The sequence below is a fragment of the Leuciscus leuciscus genome (genome assembly GCF_965113295.1).
Source record: "Leuciscus leuciscus genome assembly, chromosome: 1".
NCBI lineage: Eukaryota > Metazoa > Chordata > Actinopteri > Cypriniformes > Leuciscidae > Leuciscus > Leuciscus leuciscus.
In genome coordinates, this window is record NC_138725.1 from 70,135,153 (window position 1) to 70,161,930 (window position 26,778).

The 26,778-nt window shown below is 38.1% G+C and overlaps 3 protein-coding genes and 2 long non-coding RNA genes across 7 annotated transcripts in view; 2 read left to right on the top strand and 3 right to left on the bottom strand.

Annotated features, from left to right (window-relative positions):
- Window positions 1-18,024, bottom strand: LOC309512938. Its single transcript, XR_014211227.1, has 2 exons — window positions 16,707-18,024; window positions 1-97 (listed from the first exon to the last, which is right to left on the bottom strand). It is a non-coding gene; the product is annotated as an uncharacterized lncRNA (long non-coding RNA).
- On the bottom strand, window positions 12,750-13,585 carry LOC309476815. The gene is made up of 3 exons (XR_014198379.1): window positions 13,129-13,585; window positions 12,995-13,057; window positions 12,750-12,897 (listed from the first exon to the last, which is right to left on the bottom strand). It is a non-coding gene; the product is annotated as an uncharacterized lncRNA (long non-coding RNA).
- On the top strand, window positions 14,512-20,736 carry LOC309512307 (protein phosphatase 1 regulatory subunit 27-like). 2 transcript variants are annotated; one of them, XM_082187813.1, is made up of 4 exons: window positions 14,512-14,923; window positions 15,010-15,089; window positions 18,675-18,825; window positions 20,043-20,736. In XM_082187813.1, the coding sequence occupies exons 3-4, from the start codon at window positions 18,677-18,679 to the stop codon at window positions 20,161-20,163; spliced, it is 270 nt and encodes an 89-aa protein (XP_082043939.1). In that variant the 5' UTR covers window positions 14,512-14,923; window positions 15,010-15,089; window positions 18,675-18,676; the 3' UTR covers window positions 20,164-20,736. The 2 variants fall into 2 exon arrangements, with proteins under 2 accessions (XP_082043939.1, XP_082043940.1); XM_082187814.1 differs by having other exon boundaries at window positions 14,512-14,917.
- LOC309511568 (tripartite motif-containing protein 16-like) overlaps window positions 16,217-26,778 on the top strand; it is a 27,494-nt gene continuing 16,932 nt past the window's right edge. The window contains exon 1 of the mRNA XM_082186848.1: window positions 16,217-16,365. Coding sequence (XP_082042974.1) covers window positions 16,327-16,365 — 39 coding nt within the window. The 5' untranslated portion in view covers window positions 16,217-16,326. The remainder of the gene's footprint in view (window positions 16,366-26,778) is intronic.
- Window positions 23,657-25,685, bottom strand: LOC309512117 (uncharacterized protein). 2 transcript variants are annotated; one of them, XM_082187541.1, is made up of 3 exons: window positions 24,929-25,685; window positions 24,610-24,843; window positions 23,657-24,286 (listed from the first exon to the last, which is right to left on the bottom strand). In XM_082187541.1, the coding sequence occupies exons 1-3, from the start codon at window positions 25,001-25,003 to the stop codon at window positions 24,125-24,127; spliced, it is 471 nt and encodes a 156-aa protein (XP_082043667.1). In that variant the 5' UTR covers window positions 25,004-25,685; the 3' UTR covers window positions 23,657-24,124. The 2 variants fall into 2 exon arrangements, with proteins under 2 accessions (XP_082043667.1, XP_082043668.1); XM_082187542.1 differs by lacking the exon at window positions 23,657-24,286 and having other exon boundaries at window positions 24,441-24,843.

The window sequence follows — 26,778 nt, forward strand, 5'->3', positions numbered from 1 at the left end:
AAAAAAAATTTGACTACAGATTGAACAAAAGGATGTTAGTGTAACAGTGTTACACTACATTAGCATATGAAAAAAAAACCTGTAATCTAAACCCTGTCTGTGAAACCGGGCCTTTATCTTCTAGTGAAGGAAAATAAAAATAATTGAGCAGTGAATAGTTTGGGGTTTGTTTAATTCACCTGTTGCGAATTACTGCAGCAGTCATTACAGCATACGTCCTCAACATCTTGGGTAGATTGCTCTCTAAGAGCATACATCTTGCCATTTCAAATTCTCTCAGCAGTCCCATTTTGATGGGGTGAATATGGTGCTGAGGTCTCATGTCGAATACAGTTCTTGCTTAATAGAGACTGAAACACTTTTGGAACTTTTCAGTAGCTTTCACAGTGTCACTCTTAGCTTTAAGAAAATACACAAACACTGCACCATAGTCATCAGTAAATGCCAACGCATACTTGAAACTGGCTTTAGCTACTGGGTCAATAGGACCAGCTAGATCAGTGTGCACTAGTTCTTTTCATCTCCGTCGAAATACAATCTACTCCATCGGTTACCTGAATCTCTCCTGGGCCCATAACCTGTTGGCGCAGCCATTTTCGTGATTTATAACCGGTTATTTAAGTAAACTATAGGCTACGGAAGAAAAACACACAGACATCACTCAAACTATGGAGTGCCGCAGGGATCTGTGTTAGGCCCTCTGTTATTTTCAATATATATGATGCCACTTGGAAATATTATAAGGAAACATGGAATTAGTTTCCATTGTTATGCTGATGACACTCAAATATATATTTCATCAAGGCCGGATGAAAACGCTAAATTTTCCAAATTGACAGAGTGTGTTAAAGATATAAAAGATTGGATGACGCGTAATTTTCTTTTATTAAATCCAGACAAGACAGAGGTAATACTTATCGGTTCAAAAAACCGCCCACAAAACCTCGCACAATACAACTTTAACATCATAGGATGTCCTGTTACTTTATCCGCTACAGTAAAAGACCTGGGTGTTATACTCGATTGCAACCTGTCTTTTGAAAATCATATTTCATATGTTACAAAAACAGCCTTTTTCCACCTTAGAAACATTGCTAAGCTACGTAATATGCTATCAGTTTCTGATGCAGAAAAGTTAGTTCATGCATTCATGACCTCGAGACTGGATTACTGTAATGCTTTATTAGCTGGTTGTCCTGCATCCTCAATAAACAAGCTACAGTTAGTCCAAAATGCCGCCGCTAGAGTTCTTACGAGATCAAGAAAATATGATCATATAACACCGATTTTATCATCACTGCATTGGTTACCTATAAAGTTCCGTATTAATTACAAGGTATTGCTACTGACTTATAAAGCCCTAAACGGCTTAGCTCCAGTCTATTTAACGGATCTTCTATCGCCCTATAATCCATCGCGCTCTTTAAGATCACTAAATTCAAGGCTTTTGGTCATACCTATAGGATATTCAGAACCACCAAAGGAGGAAGAGCATTTTCACATTTGGCTCCAAAACTCTGGAATAGTCTTCCTGATACTGTTCGTTGCTCAGACTCGCTCTCCCAGTTTAAAACTAGATTAAAGTCGCATCTCTTCAGCCAGGCATTCATATAATCCCACAGTTCAAACTACAATCCGGCCTCTAGCTCATAAATGCCAGAGGAGAACTGGCCCCCGACTGAGCCTGGGTTCTCCCAAGGTTTTTTTTCTCCATTAGGTCACCTGATGGAGTTTTAGGACACCATTAGGTCACTTGATGGAGTTTTTCGGTTCCTTGCCACTGTTGCCTTTGGCTTGCTCAGTTGGGGATATTTTGGGGATATTTAATTTAATTTTATCAATCAATAAATTCCTCTTGAAACAAACTTTGTTGTATTATTTAAATTGAATACTGTGAAGCTGCTTTGATACAATCTGTATTGTGAAAAGCGCTATACAAATAAACTTGACTTGACTTGACTTGACTCAGTATTCTGTTGGACCGGAACCTTTTCTTAGCATATATCCGTTTATGGATATAGCAGCAGGTCACATACACGTGACATGAGCTTTATTAGCCTGAAGTAGGGGAGCGCGGGGCACAACCTAACGCGGGGCTAGTTGTAACACGCTTGTTTTAAATACTTCCGCACATGCTTGGATGACGAAACTTTGTGTATTTACTAGTTGCCATATCAACACTATATAGAAAAAAAAATTCCGCCAAATTTTTTTTTTTTTTGGAAGATATCCATAGACATTTATTAAACCATAGCAAAAGTAAATTTCTTACTTAAGTTAATTTTTCATCTCAATTTTTTGTGTTTATTTAAAATAAGACAAATCTGATATTATTTTAATCTCCAAGATGTTATTTAACAGTTGAGATAGTTCTTTAATGCTTCGCTAACTAGCAGAAGACACTAGCAGGGTTTAAATCCCAGTTGTGCAGGCGGGGGCATGTTGTCACACTGCGTTACAATGTGCCCCTATTAGAAATATGCTATTATGTTCTATACTTTTATTAATTTTATTGGGAAAACGTGAGGAAAAGGTGAATAAAGACTGAGAGTCAATGTTCAGAAATGACTAATTATTTATTTCGTAGTCAAAACTCAAAAAAATATATATATTTAATTATTAAAAATTGCCATTATTTTATATGAAAAAGTTTTTTAATTGAATTTTTTTAAGAAAATATTTTTGTTTGTTTTGTATATATTTTTTATTAGATCAGATAACATTTTAAGCTGTCATATGTTATGTTACAATGTGCCCCTCACATGTTACAATGTACCCCCACCAATGGGGCATGTTGTCACATTTCACTTCCATTCTTTCGGGGTATGTCAAGAAAAAATGAGGTACCACATAATTGTACTAGACATGTGGGAAATTAATGTGGGAAAAAATAAATACTCTGAACCATAAGTAGATTTACACAAACTGAGAAAGTCAAAAAGCGTTAGGTTGTGCCCCGCTCTCTCCTACACTGAGGCCCTGTCCCAAATGGCGCACTTCATGCGGACTTTCGGTCTCGTGGACTTGAATTGCGCGTGCTCGCTGAGTCTACGAGTCCGTAGGCCGTCCCATTCAGCATTTTACCGCTCTGAAGTGTGCTCAGCAGCGCCCCCTTTGTACCCTTGAAGCGGTCTTCCACGAAGCCCGCATAGATGCAGGCTCCACGCACTTTAACTACCCAGGAATCCTTGCGAAAGGCCAATCAGACAACAGATGGGAGGAGATTTCACTCACGGATAATTGTTGACATGGCTGTGAAGAAAATATTACTGTTTTTATGACCTAAATGTACATTTTACCAGTTGTTACCTACAGTTTATACAAACATTATGGTCATCGACCAGTGGTTGATGTCTCAAACATAATAATAGCGTGTTTAATAATACGATCGCATTATGATTCATTAAATAAATAGAACCGAATGGCAGGGCTTTACTGAGTCATATGTAAACATAGTATGAATATTGAAACCTGTAAATTGAAAAAATATATTTAAATTATGTTTTAAAATTGTAATCTTAGTTAAAATGGAACATTATGTATTATTATGTACAACTGTATACATCATTTAAATAAGCATGATTTATCTATTGTCTAATGCCCAGGTGATATGCATAATATCAAAATATAGAACTGTAAAATTAGGCTGTGTAGTGGACATGCAGATAAGACGTCGGAGCGCAAAAATGTGATTTCTCCTGTCCAACAACAACCAGACCGTTATTTCCGGCATGCCGAGCGAGTCTGTCCCAAAAATACCTCTCAATGCGCCCTCGTGGACTCGCGCCAAGGGCCCTATAGGTCTGCACTACATGACGTCACCAAAGTGTGGACTCTGAGGAAGTCCACAAGTCCGGAGTGTGCCATTTGGGACAGGGCCTGAGGTGCTGTCACCAAGCGTTCATTTTTAAACAATAACTTCTTCTTCTTCTTCAGTGAATTTTATTGGCAGTTTGCAATCTTTGTGCATTACCGCCATCTACTGGATTGAGGTGTGATCACATTGGGAAGTCATAAATAAATGTATATTAAAAAAAAAATATATATATATAAAAAATATTTTAAAAAAGGAGATCAGAGCCCAAGCTTCAGCTAGCGCTGCGTGTTCAGCTCCTCCAGCTTCAACTTCAGCTCAAACCTCCAGAAAAAAAAAAAATTATTGGGCAAAAGTCTTCATGCTAATTGTGTTTCTTTTAGAAACTCTATCACTGCTTTGGTTGTAGACTGTGTTCCAGGTAGACTCAACAGGTTTCTTAAAGTAACAGAGTTCTTTGTTACCCTCTTAAATATCTCTCTCTCTTCAGAGTACTGCCTACATGTCAGAAGTACATGCTTCACGGTTTCTGTTTCCGTACAATATGGGCACATTCCTGTCTCATGTTTCCCTATTGTGTGTAAGCCGCTGTTCAGTCCTGTATGTCCTTACCTTAGCCTGGTGAACCAGGTTTCCTCCTGTCAGGAAAGTGAGCTGGTCTTTTTAACTGTTACAGTCTGTTGAATACTATATAAATGCCTACCTTTTCCCCCCTTATCCCATTTATCTTGCCAGAGTTTATGAATACCATCTTTAATTATTGTTTTCAATTCTGATTTGCTGAGTGGAACCTGTACTTCTACTTGCTCTGCTTTAAGTGCTTCTTTTGCCAACTCGTCTGCCTTTTCATTGCCCTCAATGCCCGTGTGCGCCCGGAACCCAAGTAAACTGTAATATTAGCTTCTGTTGAGTTATCCTGAAAATCATCTGATGAACTTCATCTAAAAGATCCTGTCTGCATGCAGATTTCCCAGTCTGAATGCTAGTTAGGGAGGACATGAGCAAATAACAGATTTATATGGCTTCACTTCTTCTACCCACTGTAGTGCCATTATGATGGCCATCATCTCTGCAGAGAAGATTGAGAGGTGGTTTGAGGTTCTTTTTTGTATTATAACTTTATATTTAGGAATGTATACCGCCACACCTGTTTTACCTGCTGGCTCTTTGGATGCATCTGTAAATATTTGTACTGTGTCATGTCATCATACATTACTTCTATGTACTGCTGTACACTTTGATACAATCCCGTCTTGATTATATTTTTAGCTTCTAAATTAACTACAGGATAGCAGAAAAACCAAGGTGGAATTGTGCTCAATTTAACATTTTTGCTGCAAGGTATAGTACTGATTCCCATGTCAGCTGCCTCTTTATTACTGTTCCATCCAAAACTACTGTTCACAATGCGACCATATTCCCAGCATTCTTCTAACACCGGTTTTGTAGGATGTGTATTTTCATGCCCTTGTAAGTTTACCCAATATGCAAGAGAAAGTTTTAACCTCCTAAGATTTAAAGGCATCTCCCCTACTTCTACTTGCAGCGCTGGGATAGGTGATGTTCGGAAGGCTCCACTACACAGCCGGAGAGCTTTGGCCTGCACCCTGTCCAGTTCAGCTAATGTAGTTTTTGCTGCTGTTTTGTAGACTGTACTTCCATAGTCAAACACTGATCGGATTAATGCAATATAAATTCTTTTCAAAGAAGAGCCTGACGCCCCCCAGTTATACCCTGAAAGACACTTTAAAATATTGATTGCTTTCTTACATTTGTCTACCATTTTCTGAACATGATTTTTAAAAGTAAGTTTACTATCAAACCACACACCAAGATATCTTAAGTCATTAACCTGTTTGAGAGATTGTCCATATATCTTAAGATCTATTGTGGGTTTTACCCTTTTCTTAGAAAAACAGATGAATTGCGTTTTTTCCACTGACAGCTGACAGGTGGAACCCCCAGTCAAATGACCATTTTCCAACCTGACTAATTGCTGTTTGCATCCTTTGCTGTAAATTGTCAATATTACGGCCCCTTACCCACAATGCTCCATCATCTGCATATAATGCCCTGTTTATCCTTTGGTTCACTCCATCAAACACATCATTAATCATTATATTAAACAGAATTGGACTGCATACACTACCTTGTGGGGTGCCATTTTCTATTGTGTATGTGCTTGATGACTCAGACCCTATCCTGACCTTCTACCCTTTAAAAAATCTTTGATCCAGTTGAACATTTTACCTCCTATTTCCATTTTATTCAACTTAATTAAAAGTCCTTCCACAGCATGTCATAAGCCTTCTCTATATCAAAAAAGGTTGCCAAAACAGATTCTTTGTTAACTTGTGCTTTACGTATCTCATTCTCCAGGCAGACTACAGGATCCATAGTTGTTCTTCCATTACGAAATCCACTCTGATATGGTGTGATCAGCCCTCTGCTTTCTAATTTGTACACTAACCTTTTAGTAATCATCCTCTCCATGAGTTTACATAGGTTAGACGCTAACGCTATTGGTCTGTAGCTTTTGACATTCGTTTTATCCTTTCCTGGTTTCCCTATAGGGACTATTACTGAGTGTTTCCACCCAGTAGGCAGTTTTCCTCGTTCCCAAATTTTGTTATATAAAACCAGTATCAAATTTTTTGCCTCATCAGATATTTCTTCAATCATTTTATAGCATATCCCATCTCTCCCTGGTGAGGTATTTTTAACACCTATCAATGCTCTTTTTAGTTCAAACAGTGTGAAATCTGCATTTAGTGAACTCTCCCCCACCATTTTCATCCCCAGCATATCTTTATTTTCTTCAATGATCCTCTTTCTTATAACTAGCTCTTCACTGGAGAGGTTCTGTGAGCTATGTATCCTTACAAAGGATTTTGCAAGCATCTCAGCTTTTTCTCTACTGGTTACTGCCTCAGTGCAATTATCTCTTAATACTGGTAGTGAAAAGTCCCTTCTTATGCCACCCATCTTTCTGATCATTCCCCATATGTCATTAATTTTTATTCCTGTCCCAATATTACTACAAAAATCTCTCCAATATTTCCTTTTAGCTTCTCTTATGATTCTTTTGGCTTTTGCCTGTGCTCTTTTATACTCCAATAAATTATAAAATGAATGATTAGATTTAACAATTTTAAAGGCTTTATTCCTGTTTTTAACAGCCTCTCTACACTCATCAGACCACCATGGTACCATTTTCTTCTTCTTTGCTCCAGATGTTTTACCTATTGTTTCCTCTGCTGACTCATATATTATGTTAATAATCATATTATTCAACTCCTCAATGTCATCACTCAAATTTGGCATAACTTCAATTAATTTGCTGCTTGTTTTAAAATTATACAGCCCCCAATTGGCCCTTTTCATTCTCCATCTTGAAATCCAATTTTCTTCAAAACTAATGTTTTGACTCCTTATTTTAATCCAGATAGGATAATGATCACTGCCCATTGCATTATCACTGCTCACATCCCATATGCAAGTACCTGCTAGTTGTTGCGACACAAAAGTAAGATCAATTGCAGATTCTACACCATGAGCTACATCATACCTAGTACCTCTTCCATCATTTAGACACACTAACTGATTATCATCCATAAACTCCTCAATGATATACCCATCTCTATCTGTTCTAGCACATCCCCACAGGGTATTATATGCATTAAAATCTCCACATACTATAACTTTGGAGTTTTCCACATCACATACACTCTCCAACATGTCCCTAGTTATTTTTTGACAAGGATTATAAAAGTTTATAATTCTAATTTTTGTTTTATTGACTCATGCCTCAATTATAATTATCTCAAGCTCTTCACTACTGTTGATAGCTCTATAGTTCACACCATGTTGGATAAAGGTGACTACTCCACCACCCATAGCAAGGGTTCTATCCTTACGCACTGCTGTATAGCCATACAATGTAAATTCAAGTGAGGGTTTTAGCCAGGATTCCTGAATGCAAATAATGTTAGGTTTAACTGATTGCTCCTGAATATGCTGCTTTAGTTCTTGTCCGTTTGCAATTAGACTCCTCGCATTCCACTGTAGAATGGTTAGCATCATTAATCTCCACCACCACATGTTGATTGTGTATCTGATATCCCCGTTATAAGTGTTGCATTAATGATCTCTACTGACATCTCTTCCATTTCCAAATACTTTTCTGCCGCTTTTGCAATTATCTTAGCTCTCTCTGTTCGGCTACATGCTTGAGCAGAACAGTTAATGATTTCTACCATCAACGCTACAAACTTTCTCTTTTCCACAATAAGTGTATCCTTGGTAACATTGCAGCATTTATTTATGCTTTGAACTGGGGGTTGAGTCACAAGTGCTGGTCTACTATTGCTGTCATTAGATTTTACCTTTCTAATTGCCTCAACGTATGTAAGCTTTTCTTTTACCTTCACGGTCTGAATTTGAACCGCTTTTTTATGTACATCACATCCTTTGTAGGCAGCACTATGCTCTCCTCCACAATTACAACATTTGATTTTAACTCCCCTCTCACATTTCCCGTATTCATGTTCCCCTCCGCATTTGGCACAACGGAGTTTACTTTTACAGGCTGCTGCAATGTGCCCAAAACGCTGGCATTTAAAGCATCTCATTGGGGGAGGGATATACAGTATGGCCTTACTATATAGCTGACATACCCAATTCTAATTCTTTCAGGGATTTTGTCTTCCTCTAGCGTCAACAATACAGACAGGCTAGGCCCTTTAACACCATCTCTTGTGAAAGGTAAACGTTTAACTCTCGATACTCGCACTCCTCTGACATTAACCCTAATTTCTTCTTCAGTTATCTCAGTTGACACTCCAGATATTACACCCATAACCAGGGCTGGACTGGGACAGAAAATCGGCCCTGGCATTTTGGCCCAGACTGGCCCACTACATATGATCATAAACACCACCCATCTTTGCACGCCCTTGAATATGTTCAACTCCTATTCATTAAAACCACTAATGCCATGTAATGAGTGAGTAGGAACGAGTGAGAGTTAACAGATGAAATAAGTACAAAATTGATTAATACAATTGAACTATACTCCGCAGTGATGCATCCAAAAAACAAGCTATAAGCTGCATTGGCATAGCAATACCAGTGTTTCTCACAGGATCTTTGGTAAAACTGTGGTGGGTGGACCTCTGTCCCTCTAACTTTTGTGCATTTTAATGTTAAATTCATCAATCTGGTGCAGTTTGAGAGTTCAAAATTAAAAGCTCCAACCCATTTTCAGTGTGCAAATTAGGCCTAAACAAAGAAAAAACCAAACCTCTTTTAGTAACAGTGTCTGTCTATATTACACTACTACATAATAATATTTATAATATTAATCTCATGACAGTAGCCTAATAGCCATATATTGTAAAACAAATGCACTGAAAAATAAAGAAAACTTTAATAATTAGTTTTGTACTAATTTCTAAACTTGAAAGAGATAAGCACATGATCTTTTATTTTGACGGAAACTGCATCAAGCTTTTATTTTGACGGAAAAACATGGATACAAAAGCGTCTCATTAAACTTCTAGTAAATTGCTGTAATCGTCAACAATGCAGATGTGGAAATAATGCGTAACTAGGTAATGGGTTCCTACACTCATAGCCAAAGTGTTTTGAAAGTAGTTCTGCTTACTGCGGACTCTACACTTTCTCATCTCTCTCCTGATCCTCCTCACTATCCTCCTCATCAGCCACGGGAGCTGATGAAGGTCCTGCTGCTGCAGAAAACATATATATTTTGACACATTTTACAGCGTCTGCTTGAAGGGCCTGTGTCTATTTTTCACGCTATTTCTCTGCACATTCCTTGCGTTTCTTCTCCATCTCTCAGACTATTGACAGATTACACACTTGACACTACACGCTCACTCAAAGCCCAAAGGGGGAGGCGTTTAAAGATGTGATTGGGCCAGCCCAGTGTCAATCAAGAAAACAACCAATGGGCCGCTGATCTACGCGTTTCATGGGCCGGTCTGTCAGTGGAAAAAAAACTAACGCTTACTTTTTTTGACCAATACATTACATCGGCACTGCCACTAACCCAGCGCTGTCAATTAAACAAAACAAACCGAATGGGCCGCCGATGTACGAGTTTTATGGGCCATAAAAATAAATAAAAAAAGTATGAGATGTATCGGCCCAAAAAGCAAAAATTTGCCCGGTATGCCAGATTACCAGTCCAGCCCTGCCCATATAACCTTCCCTCTATCTTCCCAAACTTGTGGCCTAACCTCTTTCCCAAGCAATGATTTACATTTCATTAATCCATGCTGCTGTACTATATCTCTACATATAATCAGTAGATTCCCATCTCGTAAAGTTTTAACAAACCGCACGTCACCTACCAGCTTGTGAATAGCATCACTAACCTTCAAGGGATTTGATGTACAAGGAGATTGAAATCGCAGAATAACTTTAATTTCTGAACTTTGTTGTTCCTCTCCCTTATCTCCATCAGATTCTCTCTGCTTTCTTTTCATTTTTTTCCGATTCACTATCCTCCATTCTTCGTTGTTTGAATTTCCCTCGTTACCCGTGTCTACCTCATTGACAGTATATAAACTGGACACAGCGACCCCATTGGATTCAACGGAGACAAGTGAAGTCAATTAGAAGCACTAACTTCCTGATGGTCGAGCGTACTGCGCAGACTCAAAATGAGCTTGACGACGTAGATGTGACGTGAGCAACCCGTCTATCTACTAGTAGCTGTACCAAGAGAAATCTGAATCATTCCCTTCCGAAACTTGCAGAGACGGAGAGTGTGAGTAGGAGCTGTCTATGAGCTAGGAGCAGGAGAAACTTTTGCTAAGTATTCTGATTAATTACTTTGTCATTTTGCCTCCACGTCCCCCCGATTGCCCGCGAGCTTCTCCTCTTGTCCATACGGTAATCTCTCTACTGTGCGACAGAGAGTCGTGTGTTATGACGCAATCGTTAGCCTATTTTTACAAAAACTGCATCTACGGGGCCATAACGTAAGATACAAGGTAATGGAGCCTTTTATACATTTTCGTGTTTCTTTAGAAATAAATAATGGACAAATGGAGTCTTTAAACGCCTCAGATGTAAAGTTATTCGCTGTCAAAGTGACGCCAAAATGTATGGGAGTCAATGGGATGCTAACAGCAGGTGATGGTCCGCTAGCCAATGGCGGCGCCCGGGGAAACTTCAAAATAATATGAAACCCTGCCCCCCTGGTCTACCTCAATCTCATTTCCTTCATCCACGTCACTTCCTGCACCTCCCGGATCATACCTCATTCCTCCCAACTCAGCCATTCCCCAGCTCCCTAAGCCTCCAAACAATAACTTCATCTATTCTGTGTCTTAAGTAGGTACAGGGGGGTATTCCAGAAAGCAGGTTATGTGACATACCCGGGTAAGTTTAAGGGTAAGTTAGTGGATAACCTCAACTTTCGGTTCCAAAAACGGAGGTAACTTTCTGGGTATGTATGTAACCATAGGAACTTACTCTCTGAAGATAACCTGCTCGGTAGCAGGTTATGTTCCAGGGTTAGTTTGTTTCAGAGAGGTGACGGAGCATGGCGTGCCCTTTTGAAGACGATCCAGTGGATGTGGAAGCAGGGATAATACGAAATCTTTTCCGCCATGAGGGTGATACAACCACGTATCGATGTGTTTTCGTATCCAAATGAATATTTACCGTTTTTCAAAAGAATCGTTAATTTATTAAACGAAGATAATGGAGTTAAATATTTAACTCCATTTATTTAACTTTTTTGCGACGGGGAGTTTTTTGTATACAATAGGCGATGCAGAGCATGTGGGAAAGGCAACTGTGTGTAGGGCTGTTCGTACATTGCACTCAAACGGTTCCTACACACTTTTGTGCAGTTCCCTGGCCATAAACCACTGAGGGTCATTAAAGAGGAATTCCACAGAGTGGCGGGTTTGTCCATTCTATGGTATTCTATGAAAGACCATTTTAGTTACATAGCACTACTTAATTTATTCATACTGTATACAGTCACAATAATTTTAAATGTTTCTAATTATATAACTTTCAATTTCAGGGTTCCCAATGCACCATTGATGGAACCCACATTCCCATTAAAGCTCCTTCAGTCAATGAAGGAAACTATGTTAATAGGAAGTCAATCCATAGCATCAATGTGCAGATGACAATAGATTTTTTGGGTGCTAAATGTTTGGGTGTTTAAACCATTAAATCACCCTCATTACTGGTCCCCACTAACTAGGTAATATGTGATGCAACCCCTAATGTTGAAGCCAAATGGCCAGGGTCTGTACATGATGCCAGAATGTTTAGGGAGTCATCATTGTGCCACAAATTTCAACAGGGTATGTTTTGCCTTACACAATGTTTTTTTTTTGTTTTTTTTTTATGCAATTATACACTTTAACTACCTTTATATGACACTTCAATGGTTACTTGCTGGGGGACAGAGGGTACCCTTGTCAGCCCTACAGTATATGATGACACCCTACCCTGAACCTGAGCCTGGACCACAGGCACAATTCAACCTGGCCCACAGCAGAACACGGGTCAAGGTGGAAATGACCATAGGCATCCTGAAGGCAGGTTTCAGTGCCTGCGTGGGCTCAGGGTCTGCCCAGAAAGGGCATGTGACATCACAGCTGCTTGTGTTGTTCTTCACAACATTGCCACACTGAGAGGTGAGAGGGCCCCCCCCTTCTCTTGAAGATTGCCAAGAGGAACCCCCAGTGAACCCAGTAGACCAAAGAGATGGCAGGGTGGTACGAGACATGATTTGCCAAAATCACTTTAATTAAAACCAGTTAACAGTCAAGTGTTGTTCATTGTTTCTTTATTTCCTGTAACAAAATACATTTGTATTTATTGCTTTAGATTTCATTCAACAACAAATGACAGATTAATGTTCACATACTGTTTCCCACCTTAAGCTGGTGCTCCAGCAATTCAAGTCTGGCCTTTTTTAGGTTAAGCCTTTTCTCCTCCATTTGAAGCTGTATAAGGTCCATCTCCATGTCACTTTTTCTGATTTGCTTTTGAAGGTGGACCTTATACAGCTCTTTGGCAGGCAACTAGAAAGACAGAATAATTAAACATGACTGAAAGTCTGTAATACAAACACAGACCAAATATTTAAATGAGGAAGGAGAACTGCAGAACATTTCTTACACTGCTAAGATTCTGTGTGGAGGTAGATGGACCCTCATCTGTATTAAAATCTCCTGCCATATTCTGTAAAATGACAATGACAATTTATTTATTCTCTAATGCAAAAAAGGGGGAATGCATTCTATGCATCATACCTCTATGGGCCTTCCCACATTTTCTGTTTCTGTCACAGCAGAAGTGGTCTCTTCATCGTCAGCCTACAGTAAAAATAAGGAATGCTTGGTCTAGCAAACAGAAACCTAAAGACAATAATCACTTACAACTGTGACAGTGTGTGGTGTTGCAGGAGGATCCAATAATACAATGTGGCCATCAGCAACTGCAAGATAATTAAACCAATAATATAATCATGCATATTCAATACTCAATGTATATTCTTAAACAAATACAACTAATAAAGAAGGACATTAGGAACATCTAAGAGTACTAGTAATAAGATTACAGTATACAGCATATGCAGTCAAAGCAGCATGCATACTGCACAAGTGAATCAATGACTGTAAAATGCATTCAAAATGCCTTTTTAAAATGGTGACAGTGTTGATGATTTTCTTTATTAAAACACTGACAAAAACAGTGAAAACATCAATAAATCATAAGTATTAATATGGTACACCTACATTTTACTAAGCCACTTGTCTTGGTTGCTGAGTCCGATGAACTGCCCCTGGAATCCCATCGACCACAGGTCACCCTTTATTAAGGGACAGTGCCAGCTCCTGGGCAGCTGGGGGGAGGTGGACCCCCACCTGTTTTACGGGCCTCGGCCTTCTTTCTATTGGCTATGTATAGAAAACTAAATTAGGCTACATTAAATACTAAATTACATTGCTGGAGAATGTTTTTGTGTTTCATTTTGACTTAGCTCACACTTCTTCTGGCTCCAGAAGGATTACACCTGATAAAACAAGAAGCCAACATACTAGCCAATTATGTGCATTACTACAGTAATATTAAGAAATGTATGGAGGCCAACAAGTAAATACTTGTCTATTTTTACTACATGCCCCAAAGAATTTTTGCGTCACAATGAAAGGGGAAAATAGCCCATTTATAATTTTATAAACTCATGCATTTACTCAGTCCGTTATTTTTTGCCAAGCCAACTCTCTTTCTTTTGCTGATGCAGCAGTATTGCTTTTTTGTTATTTTTGTTATAATGAGCTTATAGTCTTCATGAGCAAGCATTAAAACCTCCAACTCAGTTTCACCGAAATATGTAGCTCGCTTTTTTTCTCCCTGGGTTTCCATGGTGACTCCTGAAATCGGTGATCCATTGAAAATGTCTTTATGTACTCGCCGTGTGCGCGCATTAACTCTGGGTTACCAATAGGAGGTTAATTAAACTAACTCTTCTCAGGTGTTTTGGAACCGACATACTCATGGTATGCGGGTTTGGGGTAAATCAACCCAGAGGTTATGATTTACCAAATGGTAAGTTAACCAAGCTTTCTGGAATACCCCCCAGGTATAGTAACTTCAATAAACATTAGCCAATTCATGGGTTTCATCCGGTCCCTTTCCACAGGTGTATAAAATCAAGCACACCTAGATTATGAATGCAGACTGCATTGTGCTTGATTAATACACCTGTGGAAAGGGACCGGATGAAATCCATGAATAGATCTTAACTAAAAGTACCATGTGTGGCATAATGATCTGAAAGCCCATTTGTCCTTATTCCTAAATCATGTGACGTCATTCACCTGCGCTGGCATTTTAGGCTCGACGTGCGCGTCTTCTGAACGCTCGCTTGTCTGCTCCCAGCGCGTCTTTTGGGAATTCTCGCCTTATTGTTTGCTGCACGCGGTTGTGACTGTTCCGGACGGACAACAACTTCCCATTTGCATTTCATTACCAACGTGTTTTTTTTTTTTTTTGCGTCACTTGGATGGCTGTTGTGCGGGCGTCTGTGGACTTCAGGTGTGGGTATGACAGGTTTTAATTTATTGTTGTCGCCTTATTAAAGTGTAGCAACTGGTTAGATGGCAACTCTCCTGCATTTGTTTTGTTAGTTCGCTCGTTGGTGCGTAAACGACGACTGCGTTAAACTATTGAGGGGATGTCCTTTTGGGTGCTTGGCCCCGCAGCTACGGTAGGTCACATCTAATTTCTCCTTTTAAAATGAATATGTGCATATATGGATTGTCTTAACCAATTGTATGAATTTCAGGAGAACTACAGTTCGTGCAATGTCACTGCTGTTTTGTCATAGGCCAGTTTGACACTGCTGATACAATGTTTTGATACTGCTGTGCTTCATTACATCATCTTCATATTTTCTGCTAACACACACTTCCTCAAAGGAGATTTTGCCCATCTTATTATAAGACCTCAAATTTATCTTTTTTTGTTTTTGATATTTTGTTTGGCAGAAAGAGTCATTTGTGGTTTTCATTTTTTGTGTTTTCTTTTGTATAACTTCATGTTTTGATTTGTTTTTCTTGGTGAATATAATGTTTGTGAATTGATATTTTTTTCTTATTGTTTATTCAGTTGAAGTGTGGATTTATGTGAAAAACATAAATACTACTTTGTTTCGTTGATTTTTGGTAAAAAGATCCTTGAATTTGTTTTCTTTATTCGATTGGGCCTTAGGGTTGAAGATTAAGGCCTTTAGGTGGATGAGTATTGGCCATCCACCTATTAGCTTGTATAACCTCTGATTAATCTTTTCTTCTCTGCGTGGTATTGGTGTGGAGTTCTTTTTCAGGAGCTGTGGCCCTTTTGACTTAGGAAATCGTGTGTGTGTGTTTTTCTTTTTTTGTATTTGACTAATTGAAGCTTGTTCCCTTTTTCCTGTGTATGTCCTTTTATTATAAATTATAATCAAATCCTTTTTGTAATCTTGTATAAATACATGTCTCCATGCTTTTCTGTCATTAGTGGGGAATTAGTGGGGAACCTGTGCGTGGGTAATATTCTCTGGGTGAAATTCCCAGGGTGGCGTAGTCTAAATTAAAACATCTAACATATAGTGTCCTTTGTCCCTGTGGTTGCCACACATGGTAAACCGATAATAAGATACGATTAGAGTTAGCATTTAATATTTCCTTAATCACAAAATTCACACTTTTTAAATTTTTTGGGTAAAAAAAAAAAAGGTGACTACAGATTGAACAAAAGGATGTTAGTGTAAAGCCCCTTTCACACAGCGCATTGAACCCGGGAAATTGCCGGCAAATTGCCAGAACGCCTTCTGTGTGAACGCAAACATGACCCGGGTTTAATGCCGGGATCGATGCCGGGTTGGGGACCTAGTAACATTGCCGTGTTCAGTCCCGGAACGCGCGCTGTGTGAACAAAAGCCGTAATAATGCCGTGTCGTAGTGATGACGCTGAAGCCGGGATCGTTCGCCAGCTGTGAAACGGTACGAAATGCGCAATTTTATGATCGAATCAGAGAAATAAATGCACAAGCGTGGTTTCGCAGCTCATAAGCAAACTGAAGACGCTGCTGAGACATTACAAGTCACATCGATGTCACGTGTCTTTCCGGGACATACACGGGTTGTGTGTGAACGCGCTCTCTGATTCCGGAAAATCACTGGCAGTGTGAATGAACCAAAATCAAATGAACCCGGGTCAAATCCCGGGTCACTTTATCCGTGTATTTTCCGGAATCTCTGTGTGAAAGGGGCTTAACAGTGTTACACTACATTAGCACATGAAGAAAAAACCTGTAATCCAAACCATGTCTGTGAAACCGGGCCTGTGAAACCGGGCCTTTATCTTCTAGTGAAGGAAAAGAAAAATAATTGAGCCTGTAATAAACTTTAAAACGATTAAGGACACTTTAAAGTAGAAACTTAAAAGCATAACGGTGAATATAGTCACAAATAAGGACAAATGTTTCATGAGGGGGGGTCATTTTTTCACAATATAACAGCCTCTACGCAGTCTCAAAGATTATAATGAGCTCTATATTGGAACAAATATCCATAACATTTGGAATGGACAAGGTGCATGACAGCTGTTTGTGTAATAGCCTACTCCTGTAATGGATGATATTAAATGAATACATCTTCAAGCAATGCTTCTCCGTTGCATTATAATGAATCAATTTCAACATAAATGAATACAAATGATGTAGATCAAGACAAATGCACACAGTCACACTTTTCAAAACAGCTTTAATTTATGTGCTGGAAATGTAAACAGTTCAATTTCATTCATGCTATATATCCAGTTAAAGTTCACTTGACTACATCATGACGTCATATACGAATCTCATGTCTCACACTCAAATCGGCACAAAATAAACGCAAACACAGAATTCACAAATAAAGTACAACATGAAACACATACAATAACATATACTTGGTATTTCAATCATCTCAGCATTACCAGCATGCACCCTAATCACGGCACATTATATGCTAACCATGTGCTCAGAACCGACTGTTAACGTTCCAGAGTTTTCTGTGTCTCTGCAAAGATGAAGTTGATGATGCGGACTCGCCATGAACGCCAGAGAGATTATTACATAACTAGAGAGTAGCCTATTTCTTTTTGTTTTGAATAGTTTTGTTTAAAGGTAGACATTTCAAGCTTTCTATAATAGCCTATATTTCTCAAATCTGTGAGGCACAAGCTGAGTTTCGGCGCCCTCCAGTTCACGTGGAATGCAATTGACAGTGGTAATGCTGTTTGTGGAGTTGTTTACTCCTCCTCTGCTGAGATCTTCACAGATTTAATATCTTCAGTTGATTTCATCTAAGACTGTGGCTGAACATCATACTAATTTTTAAATAACATATTAACGACATTTTTATGTTCTTGGAATGTTAAATTGTTAATCAAAATTAAGTTGAAAGAACGTTTGTGGAACATCATACCTTTTAAAACACGTTCCTCTAATGTCAAGAAAACAAGATGTTCCCAGAACCAACACTGAATATTGGGAGAACGTTCTTATAACAAAAATCTGTTAGGGGGCCCAGAAAACCTAGTCACGCCACTGGGCTGAACCCAGTGTTTGGTTATAACAATTACGTGGAATGCAATTGATCGTGCCGGCGCCTAACATTGTCTGCTATATATTTGGTTCTTATTAATTAAATACAGGTAATTGTTTGATAAAACATTGATCAAAATTAAGATAGGCCTACAATTTATACAAAACGAAACAAAACTCAATGAAGTGGTCAAAATCATGTCTACTCCATGTCTCTAGACATATTGCACATCTCATAATGTATCATATGTTTCTCATGCTGCATGCTCACTTTCATAATCAACATTGATTAAATAAAAAATAATAGCCTATAATATTTAAACATAAATATGAAACTAAATATGTTTGGCTACAACATACAGTACAGAGACATTTCATGTTTTGTCGTCAGCCACAACATAATGACGACGTCACAACAACACCAGGATGAGTAAATTATGACTTAATTCTCATTTTAGGGTGAACTATCGCTTTAAGATGAAAGGGAACGTTAACAAATTGCTCCCAACTTCTTTGGAAAAAATATTTTTGCCAACTAATGGAAGATGGAGGATTTGGGGAATATTTTGCCATTCTGTTTGGTGCCGCTTGTGGTGCAGAAATAGCACAATTAACTTAATACAAGGATCTTTATGTGTCTGTTTAGGGAGAATTAGTATAATTCCATATTTCCAATTCCAAACCATAACAAGAGCTGATTTGTATTTTTCTTCATCTTCTCAGGAATGGCAGCACTCCATGAAGCCGTTCTCTCAGGAAACCTGGAGTGTGTGAAGCTCCTGATAAAGTACGGAGCTGACGTTCATCAGAGGGATGAGAACGGATGGACACCACTGCATATGGCGTGCAGCGACGGTTACCCTGAGATTGCACGGTGAGAGTTCACACAAGCAACACCAAAAACCATTAGATTACCCTGTGCTTGCAAAATCAAATGTATTTCAATGACAAAATCACTCATACATCAACACATACATTAACTTATGCACTAAACACAAGCAATGAACAATGAACCATGAAAATGAATGGACAGTTTAACTCTATAACTATAACAGACAGTACGATAACAGGTACTGTTTTTTCCCCAAGTATACTGAAGTGTACTTGTTTTCCAGAGGGGGTATATTATCAGATTTGATCAATTATTTGTATTACAGTTTTTCTCGATTGTTTACACACATTTTCTGGTACTTGAGACACAATGACCACAACATGTAACTCATTCACCAACCCCCTGAACCAATTCTGCTAAACTACAAGCACAATTCCTGCTTTACACTCAAATTGAAGTTCTAAAACACACTTTTTTCAAAACACTACACACAATTCTCTGCTTTTGGCACAATTTTCATGCAGAAAACCTCTTATTTTCACAAGGAACACACTGCCATTCAAATATGCACACTGACTCATCACATGGGCAAACACCCGTCACACAGTTTTACAATTAGCAATCAGAGCTTTAGCATAAAAGGGCAACAGGTCAGCTCTTCAATGGAGCAATGGATGCCAACATTGGATTTTTTTTTTTTTTTTTTACTGTAACAGTATACATTCAATTCTTCTGTTGTTTTGTATGTAGACCACTGTATGTGCAACTTTGTGTTGGTTGGGATGTACATTGTTTTTGTGCGAAAAATAAAATATATTTGTTACCATGTATTTGTGTGTTCTGAGTATAAAAACAATATTCTCAAATATTTTACAACACACTTATGTATGTACTGTCTGTAGCAAGTGTAACACTGAACAAAAAAAGGCCGAAGTCATTATGATGAATGGAGAAGAAGTGTTTTTCATTCATGACAGTGTTTTACATTGAGCACATCAGTCTTCAACTGGTTCTTATAAATGTCTATTCATATGATGGTTTGTGTGTGTCATTTGAAAACAAAATACTATTTTGAGAAGAAATAACATTGTTTTGAATGTAAAGTTTCATTTTGCAGGAGAATTGAGGGGGTTTGCCCATTGTGTGTGTGTTTTTGGATTTGTGTGTAGAGTTCTGAGAATATGAGGCATGCTTTCAGAAAATGTGTGTAAACAATCGAGAAAAACTGTAAAATGTCAAATGTAATTTTTTTTCTCTAGGTACCTTCTCTCTCTGGGTGCCAGTGTGGAAGCAGAGAATGAAAATGGGGAGAAACCAGCAGATCTCATCGACCCAGACTGTAAAGATCTGCTCAAACTCTTCGAGACAGGCTGTGTTTGAGGGCTGAGCCGCAGAAGAACTGAGGAAGAAACGCTAGAATTTATGATCACTGTCCTGAGCTTCTCATTTTGTGTGGTTGAACGTTCTCCTGGATATTCTTCTTTCTTTTTCTTCTTTTTGGCTTTTAGCTGTAGATGCGACTTTAGTACAAGGCTACAGAGGAACAACAAACAGTACATATCTGTTAGCTTTGAAAGTCAAAACGCTGCCATTCACAGCCCATTTTATTTCTGTAATCTAAAGCCGTTTGATTACTTTGAAAACCCCGGCATTAGAGTGCAGAATGTGTTTTGAGAATGACATTGTGTTTAGAGTTTTGCTGAAAAGTCTAAGTGAGATCTGCAAATTGTGTTTTACCATGTGAAATGGTTTAAGGTATTGACAACAGACTGCACAGTTAGCTAAACGAGTTCAGGCAACTGAGAACTGTGTTCATCCAATGGCTTTTAGTGTTTTAGCAATTGAGAAAAACTAAGTTCTGTATAGATTAAAAGTATTGCTACTGACCTATAAGGCCCTAAGTGGTTTAGCTCCTTTGTATTTAAATGTGTAAATAAAAGAGAATAAATTGTTCTGGACATTGTTTATTTTTGTAATGACAGTCATAATTTCTACATGAAACAAATTCTTCTATGCCTTTTTTTTTTATATATAAAATTGGTAAATGAAAATCATTTGTTCCATAGGCTACATTAAAGTACTTTTTCCAACTATTTCCAACATGTTAAACATAACAAAATCAACAAACATTTAAATTTACAGTACATAAAATAAGAAAAAAATTATGTAGACTTTTATTGAGCTGAGCAGGGAGACCCTGGTGGAGCCACTGGACCGGGATGGGCTGCCCCTGGTAAGGCCTCTCTGCTGGTGGGAGTCATGGGACCTCATCTGGGATGGTCTCCAGAGTGTTTAAGTGCATATTTCCACTATCCACTAAGTTGTTTACCAACAGGTTTGCAGGGCTGATTCAATTGATGGCTTTCTGAAAAAGGTACTTTTAATAACTACTAATACTGCACTGGGGAAAAACTACTAAAACCTTAGTTAAGCAAAATTATCTTGCATACTCTAATGTACTTAAAGTATCAAGAGTAAAACTAAATGTATGTATTCTGCAGGGGGGAAAAACTCCTTGTCAGGGTTTTTTTGATGGTTTTGCACATATATTAGGCTACTACTGCATTACTGCGTATGTTGCATTTTACTTCTGTATATTTTGAAGGTTGTTTCATTTAAACTATATACTTTTGTGTAGTTTAATGTAAAAACGTATTGTGATGTGAGGGAAAAAAAGTATTTAAGTAGGTTACTTCACATTTGAACGTGAATACTTAACGAAGTATGCAGTTCCAAAAATTAAAGTAACAAAATGTAGGTCTATTGTCATAATATTAACAAATTGTTGCTAACTACAGCAGCGTCCCATATCAAAGGGCGCATCTGAAGCGCTCGGACCGGTCTAGCCTACAGAGGATTGTTCTTGTCGCCTGGCAAAGTGACAGCTGCCGATGACGAGCGGAAGAAATACTGGACTTTTTTATATTCAATTGGGTTTTATATTCAAACAGGGCTAAACCGAAAATACATGACCTGGCAGCGCCGGGGCTGAAACATCCTCACCATGTCCTCCAGTAAAATATAAAACATAAAAATGACATTAGCCAATTCTGGCTCCAGCTGTTTACTCAATTATATCAAATGAATTATCAGGATGGCAGCTGTCCTCTCGCACCGTTGCTTGGTGCCAGGAGCGGTGATCGGGAACAAATGGTTGCACAATTAGGAAATCCTACGAAGGCTACATGGTGCGTCCTTCTGAGGATGCAGCCTTCACATTGGGACACAGCTAGAGTCTGTACTTGCTTTCAAGAAAAACAACGAGAACACAATGCACTGAAAAACCTTAGAAGCTGAGTGCAAAAACTCCTAAGTTTTCTTTTACTTTACAAGTTTTTGCACATATATATACACACACACAGATATATTAACTTTTATGTTTGTGTTTTTGAAACATCTTGCGAGGGGTGGCAACACCAAAGCAAACGCCCATGCATAGTTTTATTGTGGATTTGTGGCCTGACATATATGTTTACATATGTATATGAATGTGTATTGGGTGGTGTAACAGAGACAGGGGTGTACCAACTGCCACAAAGAGGCCCCAAAGATGTTCAAGCAGTTGCAGCACCACTGCTCTGAATATACCGGCCGATGGAGGCGTAAAAAAGAAGTGACGTGCTGATGAAGTCAAAAGTTCAGTGTTTATTCCCAAAAAGTGAAAAACAAAGATTTTCCAGTAGAGTGCAAATGATATTTACATATTTACATGAAGCCCCCCAAAAAATAAACTGTTCAAAGTTAACTGCAAGCAAAGATTTTGGCTATGCCAATAAATCGACCCAAAAACCGAGCAACCAACTCACTCTACGAGCTACCTTCCAACACTGAGAGGCCCTCTTAAAAAGGATAAGCCCCTCCCACTTGGACTAAACCATTTAGTAATTAAAGATAATAAAGAAATTTAAGAAAAAAAGAAAAGAAAAAAAAAGATCTAACATGTGAACACACACAAAAATCAAGGAGATGATTCAGATATGTTAAAGGGTCGTAAAAAAAAAAAAGTCACACTTAGCTTCCTTCGTGCAAAAATGACCGACCATAGGAAATGAATTAGCCTGGGAAAACCCAGACAACTTCCGGCAAATTTAGATTTGCCCTGCAAGTAGTCATGCGAAGAGCTCATTCAAGTCCATTTCTAATCCCTCGAAATCGCGGCACCAATCAGAAACGTTGAGGCGGGCTTTACACGATGACGATCGCTCTGATTGGTTTTAGGTCTATCCAATTGTGCCCAGAGGCATTTGAGCGACATCCGTTGGTGACGTCCCTTTGGAAAAGAGTTATTAATGAAGCTTTGCCAGACCATAACTCAGTTACTACTGAGAATGGTCTTGTTTTAACCAGGCTAGAAATGAATGGGAAATACGAAAAAATAGGAAAACTCAGAGAAACTTATGGTGGTACAAACTACAGATCAGCCACTGGGCAGAAAAAAAGTGCACAGCAATGAAGGGGTGACACTCTAAAACATCAAGAGTGCAAATAAGACCTTTAATTAGATGCATTAAAAAGCTGAGATCCTAAGCTTTAAAATTATATATATTTTGTGTTGTTCCATTCAGTGGTTGCTTAGTCATTTGATTTTTTTTCTGCACTCTATTTTGATGTGAAATGTTGCATTTATTGAAAAAAAAAAAAATATATATATATATTAATTCTAATGGAAAAAAATTGCTCATAAAAATTATATAATTAATGCAAAGTATTATAAAAATCTTTTAAAATGATAAATAATAATAAAAAAAATATTATTGAACAAAAATATATTTCATTGGTTTTCCTGGGGGAAAAAAAGGTAAAATTTTAAGGCTTCGGTCGTTTTTGCACGAAAGGAAGCCAAGTGTAACATATTAATGAAGAAGCCCAGAGGGATAAATAAAGGTGACTTGACTTGATTTAATTAATATGTGAATAAAACAACTGCATTATCACATAATAATCTGTTTGAAAAGAGTTAAAGTCCCCCTGTAGTCAATCATTTTATCCCTGAAAACTCACCTTTGATCACCAAATTGACACATTTAAACGCTTTTTCCTTGAAAAAAAAATTGTCGTCCTAAAACAGCTTGAATGTAACTCTACACCCTTGCCTCATTCATACGTGGTTCTATAATATGCAAATGAGCGCCGCCTCCACTCACTCACACCAGCTCAGAGATCCACTGGTTGACGATCACACGTTGATCTGATTGGTTACAAGGTAGTTTGTGACGTCAGAAACACCAGCGAATTCAAACCGTGTTTTTGAGACTGTCTTTGGTTCACTGCAGTTTTATGGAGAAAATACTCCGCAATGGTGTCGACTTATGAATCTGCACATGGTTTGTGCTAAAGCATATTAAAAACACCACATAGACATATAAACAACATTAAAAGCTTGATTTTCACCACAGGGGGACTTTAAAAATAAATAACAAAATGTCAGTATCCAGAACACCAAGTCAAGACACTCTGTGTACTGTACTGTAGATTCAGGAGGTGCTGAGAGAGACTGGAAACTCTACAGAAAACAGAAATCAAAACTCATCATCTCCACACTTCAGCCAATAACCTGCACTATATCAGATCTGAGCGGCTCTTGTTGACTTCACTTCTCTTCAGTGACTCGCTTCAATCCAGCACTTTCACACAATCAGCACATTCTTCACATTTGCAGTTAAATGAATGTGGAATAGTTTAATGTTTTTATTAAATGCAAATAGCTGAGCTTTAGAGTGTTTTTTTGCCCTGCTTAAGTTAGTCTCATTCTGCTCTCATGAAATGTTTCTCTGTGAGTCTCTTGCTCAAGTCCACTATGATCCAGTTCTTCTAGATCTCTGTTACCTGCAGGAACTGGATGTGATGGTGTGTGTGTGAAAGCTGCTCCAGCTCAGCGTCTCTCCTCCTCAGATCATTGATCTCCTGCTCCAGTCGCTCCAGTCGTCCTTCAGCTCGACTCACTGCAGTCTTTTCCTGATCTCTGATCCGCTGTGTCGCCTCAGAGCAGCTTCTCTCAATGGAGCGGATGATCTCAGTGAAGATCTTCTCACTGTCCTCCACTGCTGTGTGTGCAGAGCGCTGTTACACACACATCACAATCACACAGTGAGTTCAGTGAGTCCAAACTGAGACGTCTCACACTTCTCTTCTTCTCCAGACTCACCTTATGAGACTCCACAGCCTCTCTCAGCTGATGAAGATCTTTCTGTCTCTGCTGGATTCTCTGACGGATCTTCATCTGCGTCTCCTTCAGCTGTTTCTGGAGGACAAACCAATAACAGCAAAATGTTTTTTTAAAGTAGCATTCCTTTAAAAAAAATGCATGTAAATAATATACTTTAAAAGAATATACTTAATTGTGAACTGAACGTAATGTTTACAGACACGTAGTTGCATGTTAATGCCATTAAATTAAAATGTATTATAGTTTAAATTTATATTTAAAGCAATTAGCTGAACTTAACAGTGATTTTTAAGTACTTCTTCAAATGTTATTTCATAATTACTTCTATTGTTTTAAAAAAAATAAGTTAAAGTGTACTGTCATATGTACAGACAAGCATTTATGATAAACTAAAATATACTGTAATAATGAAGTTGTACATTAAAAATATATTAACATTAAATATATTGAATAACACACTGCAGTTGTAATTATAATCAAGTATAAATCAAGTATAAAAAGAAGTGTAAAATAAGTGCACTTCTTTAAAGCACGGAGCAAAAGAGTTGCATTGAAATATAAAAAATTATTAAAAGGTACTTTAAAGTAAAACCTTTAATTTGACATTACAAAGTGTATTTATTAAGTGAAACAGTCATGAAAATTTACTCTTTTAGTGCACTTAAAGGGCCCTTCATTTCAGTAATATTATATTATCTGCAAGTACAGTTTTATTTTTTAAATATACTTTTAATTTGAAGTATTTAAATTTTAAATTTTTCACATTTACACAACAAAATGGTTGATATACAATTCATGTACAATGATTTTTCCGCGATAGACGCGTTCCTGGGTCAACATATTTTGATGACCCTGAAACAACATTCCTGTTCAAACATTTAATCCTAACCATATCCCTACTCCTAAACCTAACCCTACCCATAAGTTATCCCTAATATCAGAGGGAAATGATAAGCGTATGACACTGATGTAGAAGCCCCTAACCCTGGTTTTAAGCCTAAACTTGACATAAACTGTAAACTTGTCCCTCACATCTGATTGGTTGATTGGAATGTTGTTTCAGTATCAACAAAGATGCTGGTGAAATCAGGTTCTGCGTACAATATACTTGCATATTACACTTGTATTATACAATGTGAGCTGATAATGTTGCTTTTATATCACACATGCACTGTACAAGGAAAAAACAATGTGCACTGTAAAGTTAACTTGTTTCATTTAAGGAAACTAATTGCTTTAAACCAAATAAGCAACATTTAAAAACCTAACTGAATTAAGTAAAAACATTAAAATAATAACTACATTAGCTCAGCTTCTTTTGCAGTAAACAAATAGCTAGCTAGCAAATACATACACAGTAGATACACTGGCTCTACTCTTCAGCACAATGGTATACCTCAAATCTCCAACATAGCAGAAACTCCATTTCACGAGTTTACATCTACATATAATTATTACGGTAAAGGTTATGCATATTTGGCGTGCTGTCCGGGTGGAGGGCTCCGAGCTCGGAATTTCTGCCCGAACCCAGAGTACTCCCCCCGTTGGTAAGAGTAGATGGAACTAGAAGTGAGGAGATAGAACTAGAAGTGAGGAGATGGAACTAGAAGTGAGGAGATAGAACTAGAAGTGAGGAGATGGAACTAGAAGTGAGGAGATGGAACTAGAAGTGAGGAGATGGAACTAGAAGTGAGTAGATGGAACTAGAAGTGAGTAGATGGAACTAGAAGTGAGGAGATGGAACTAGAAGTGAGGAGATAGAACTAGAAGTGAGGAGATAGAACTAGAAGTGAGGAGATGGAACTAGAAGTGAGGAGATGGAACTAGAA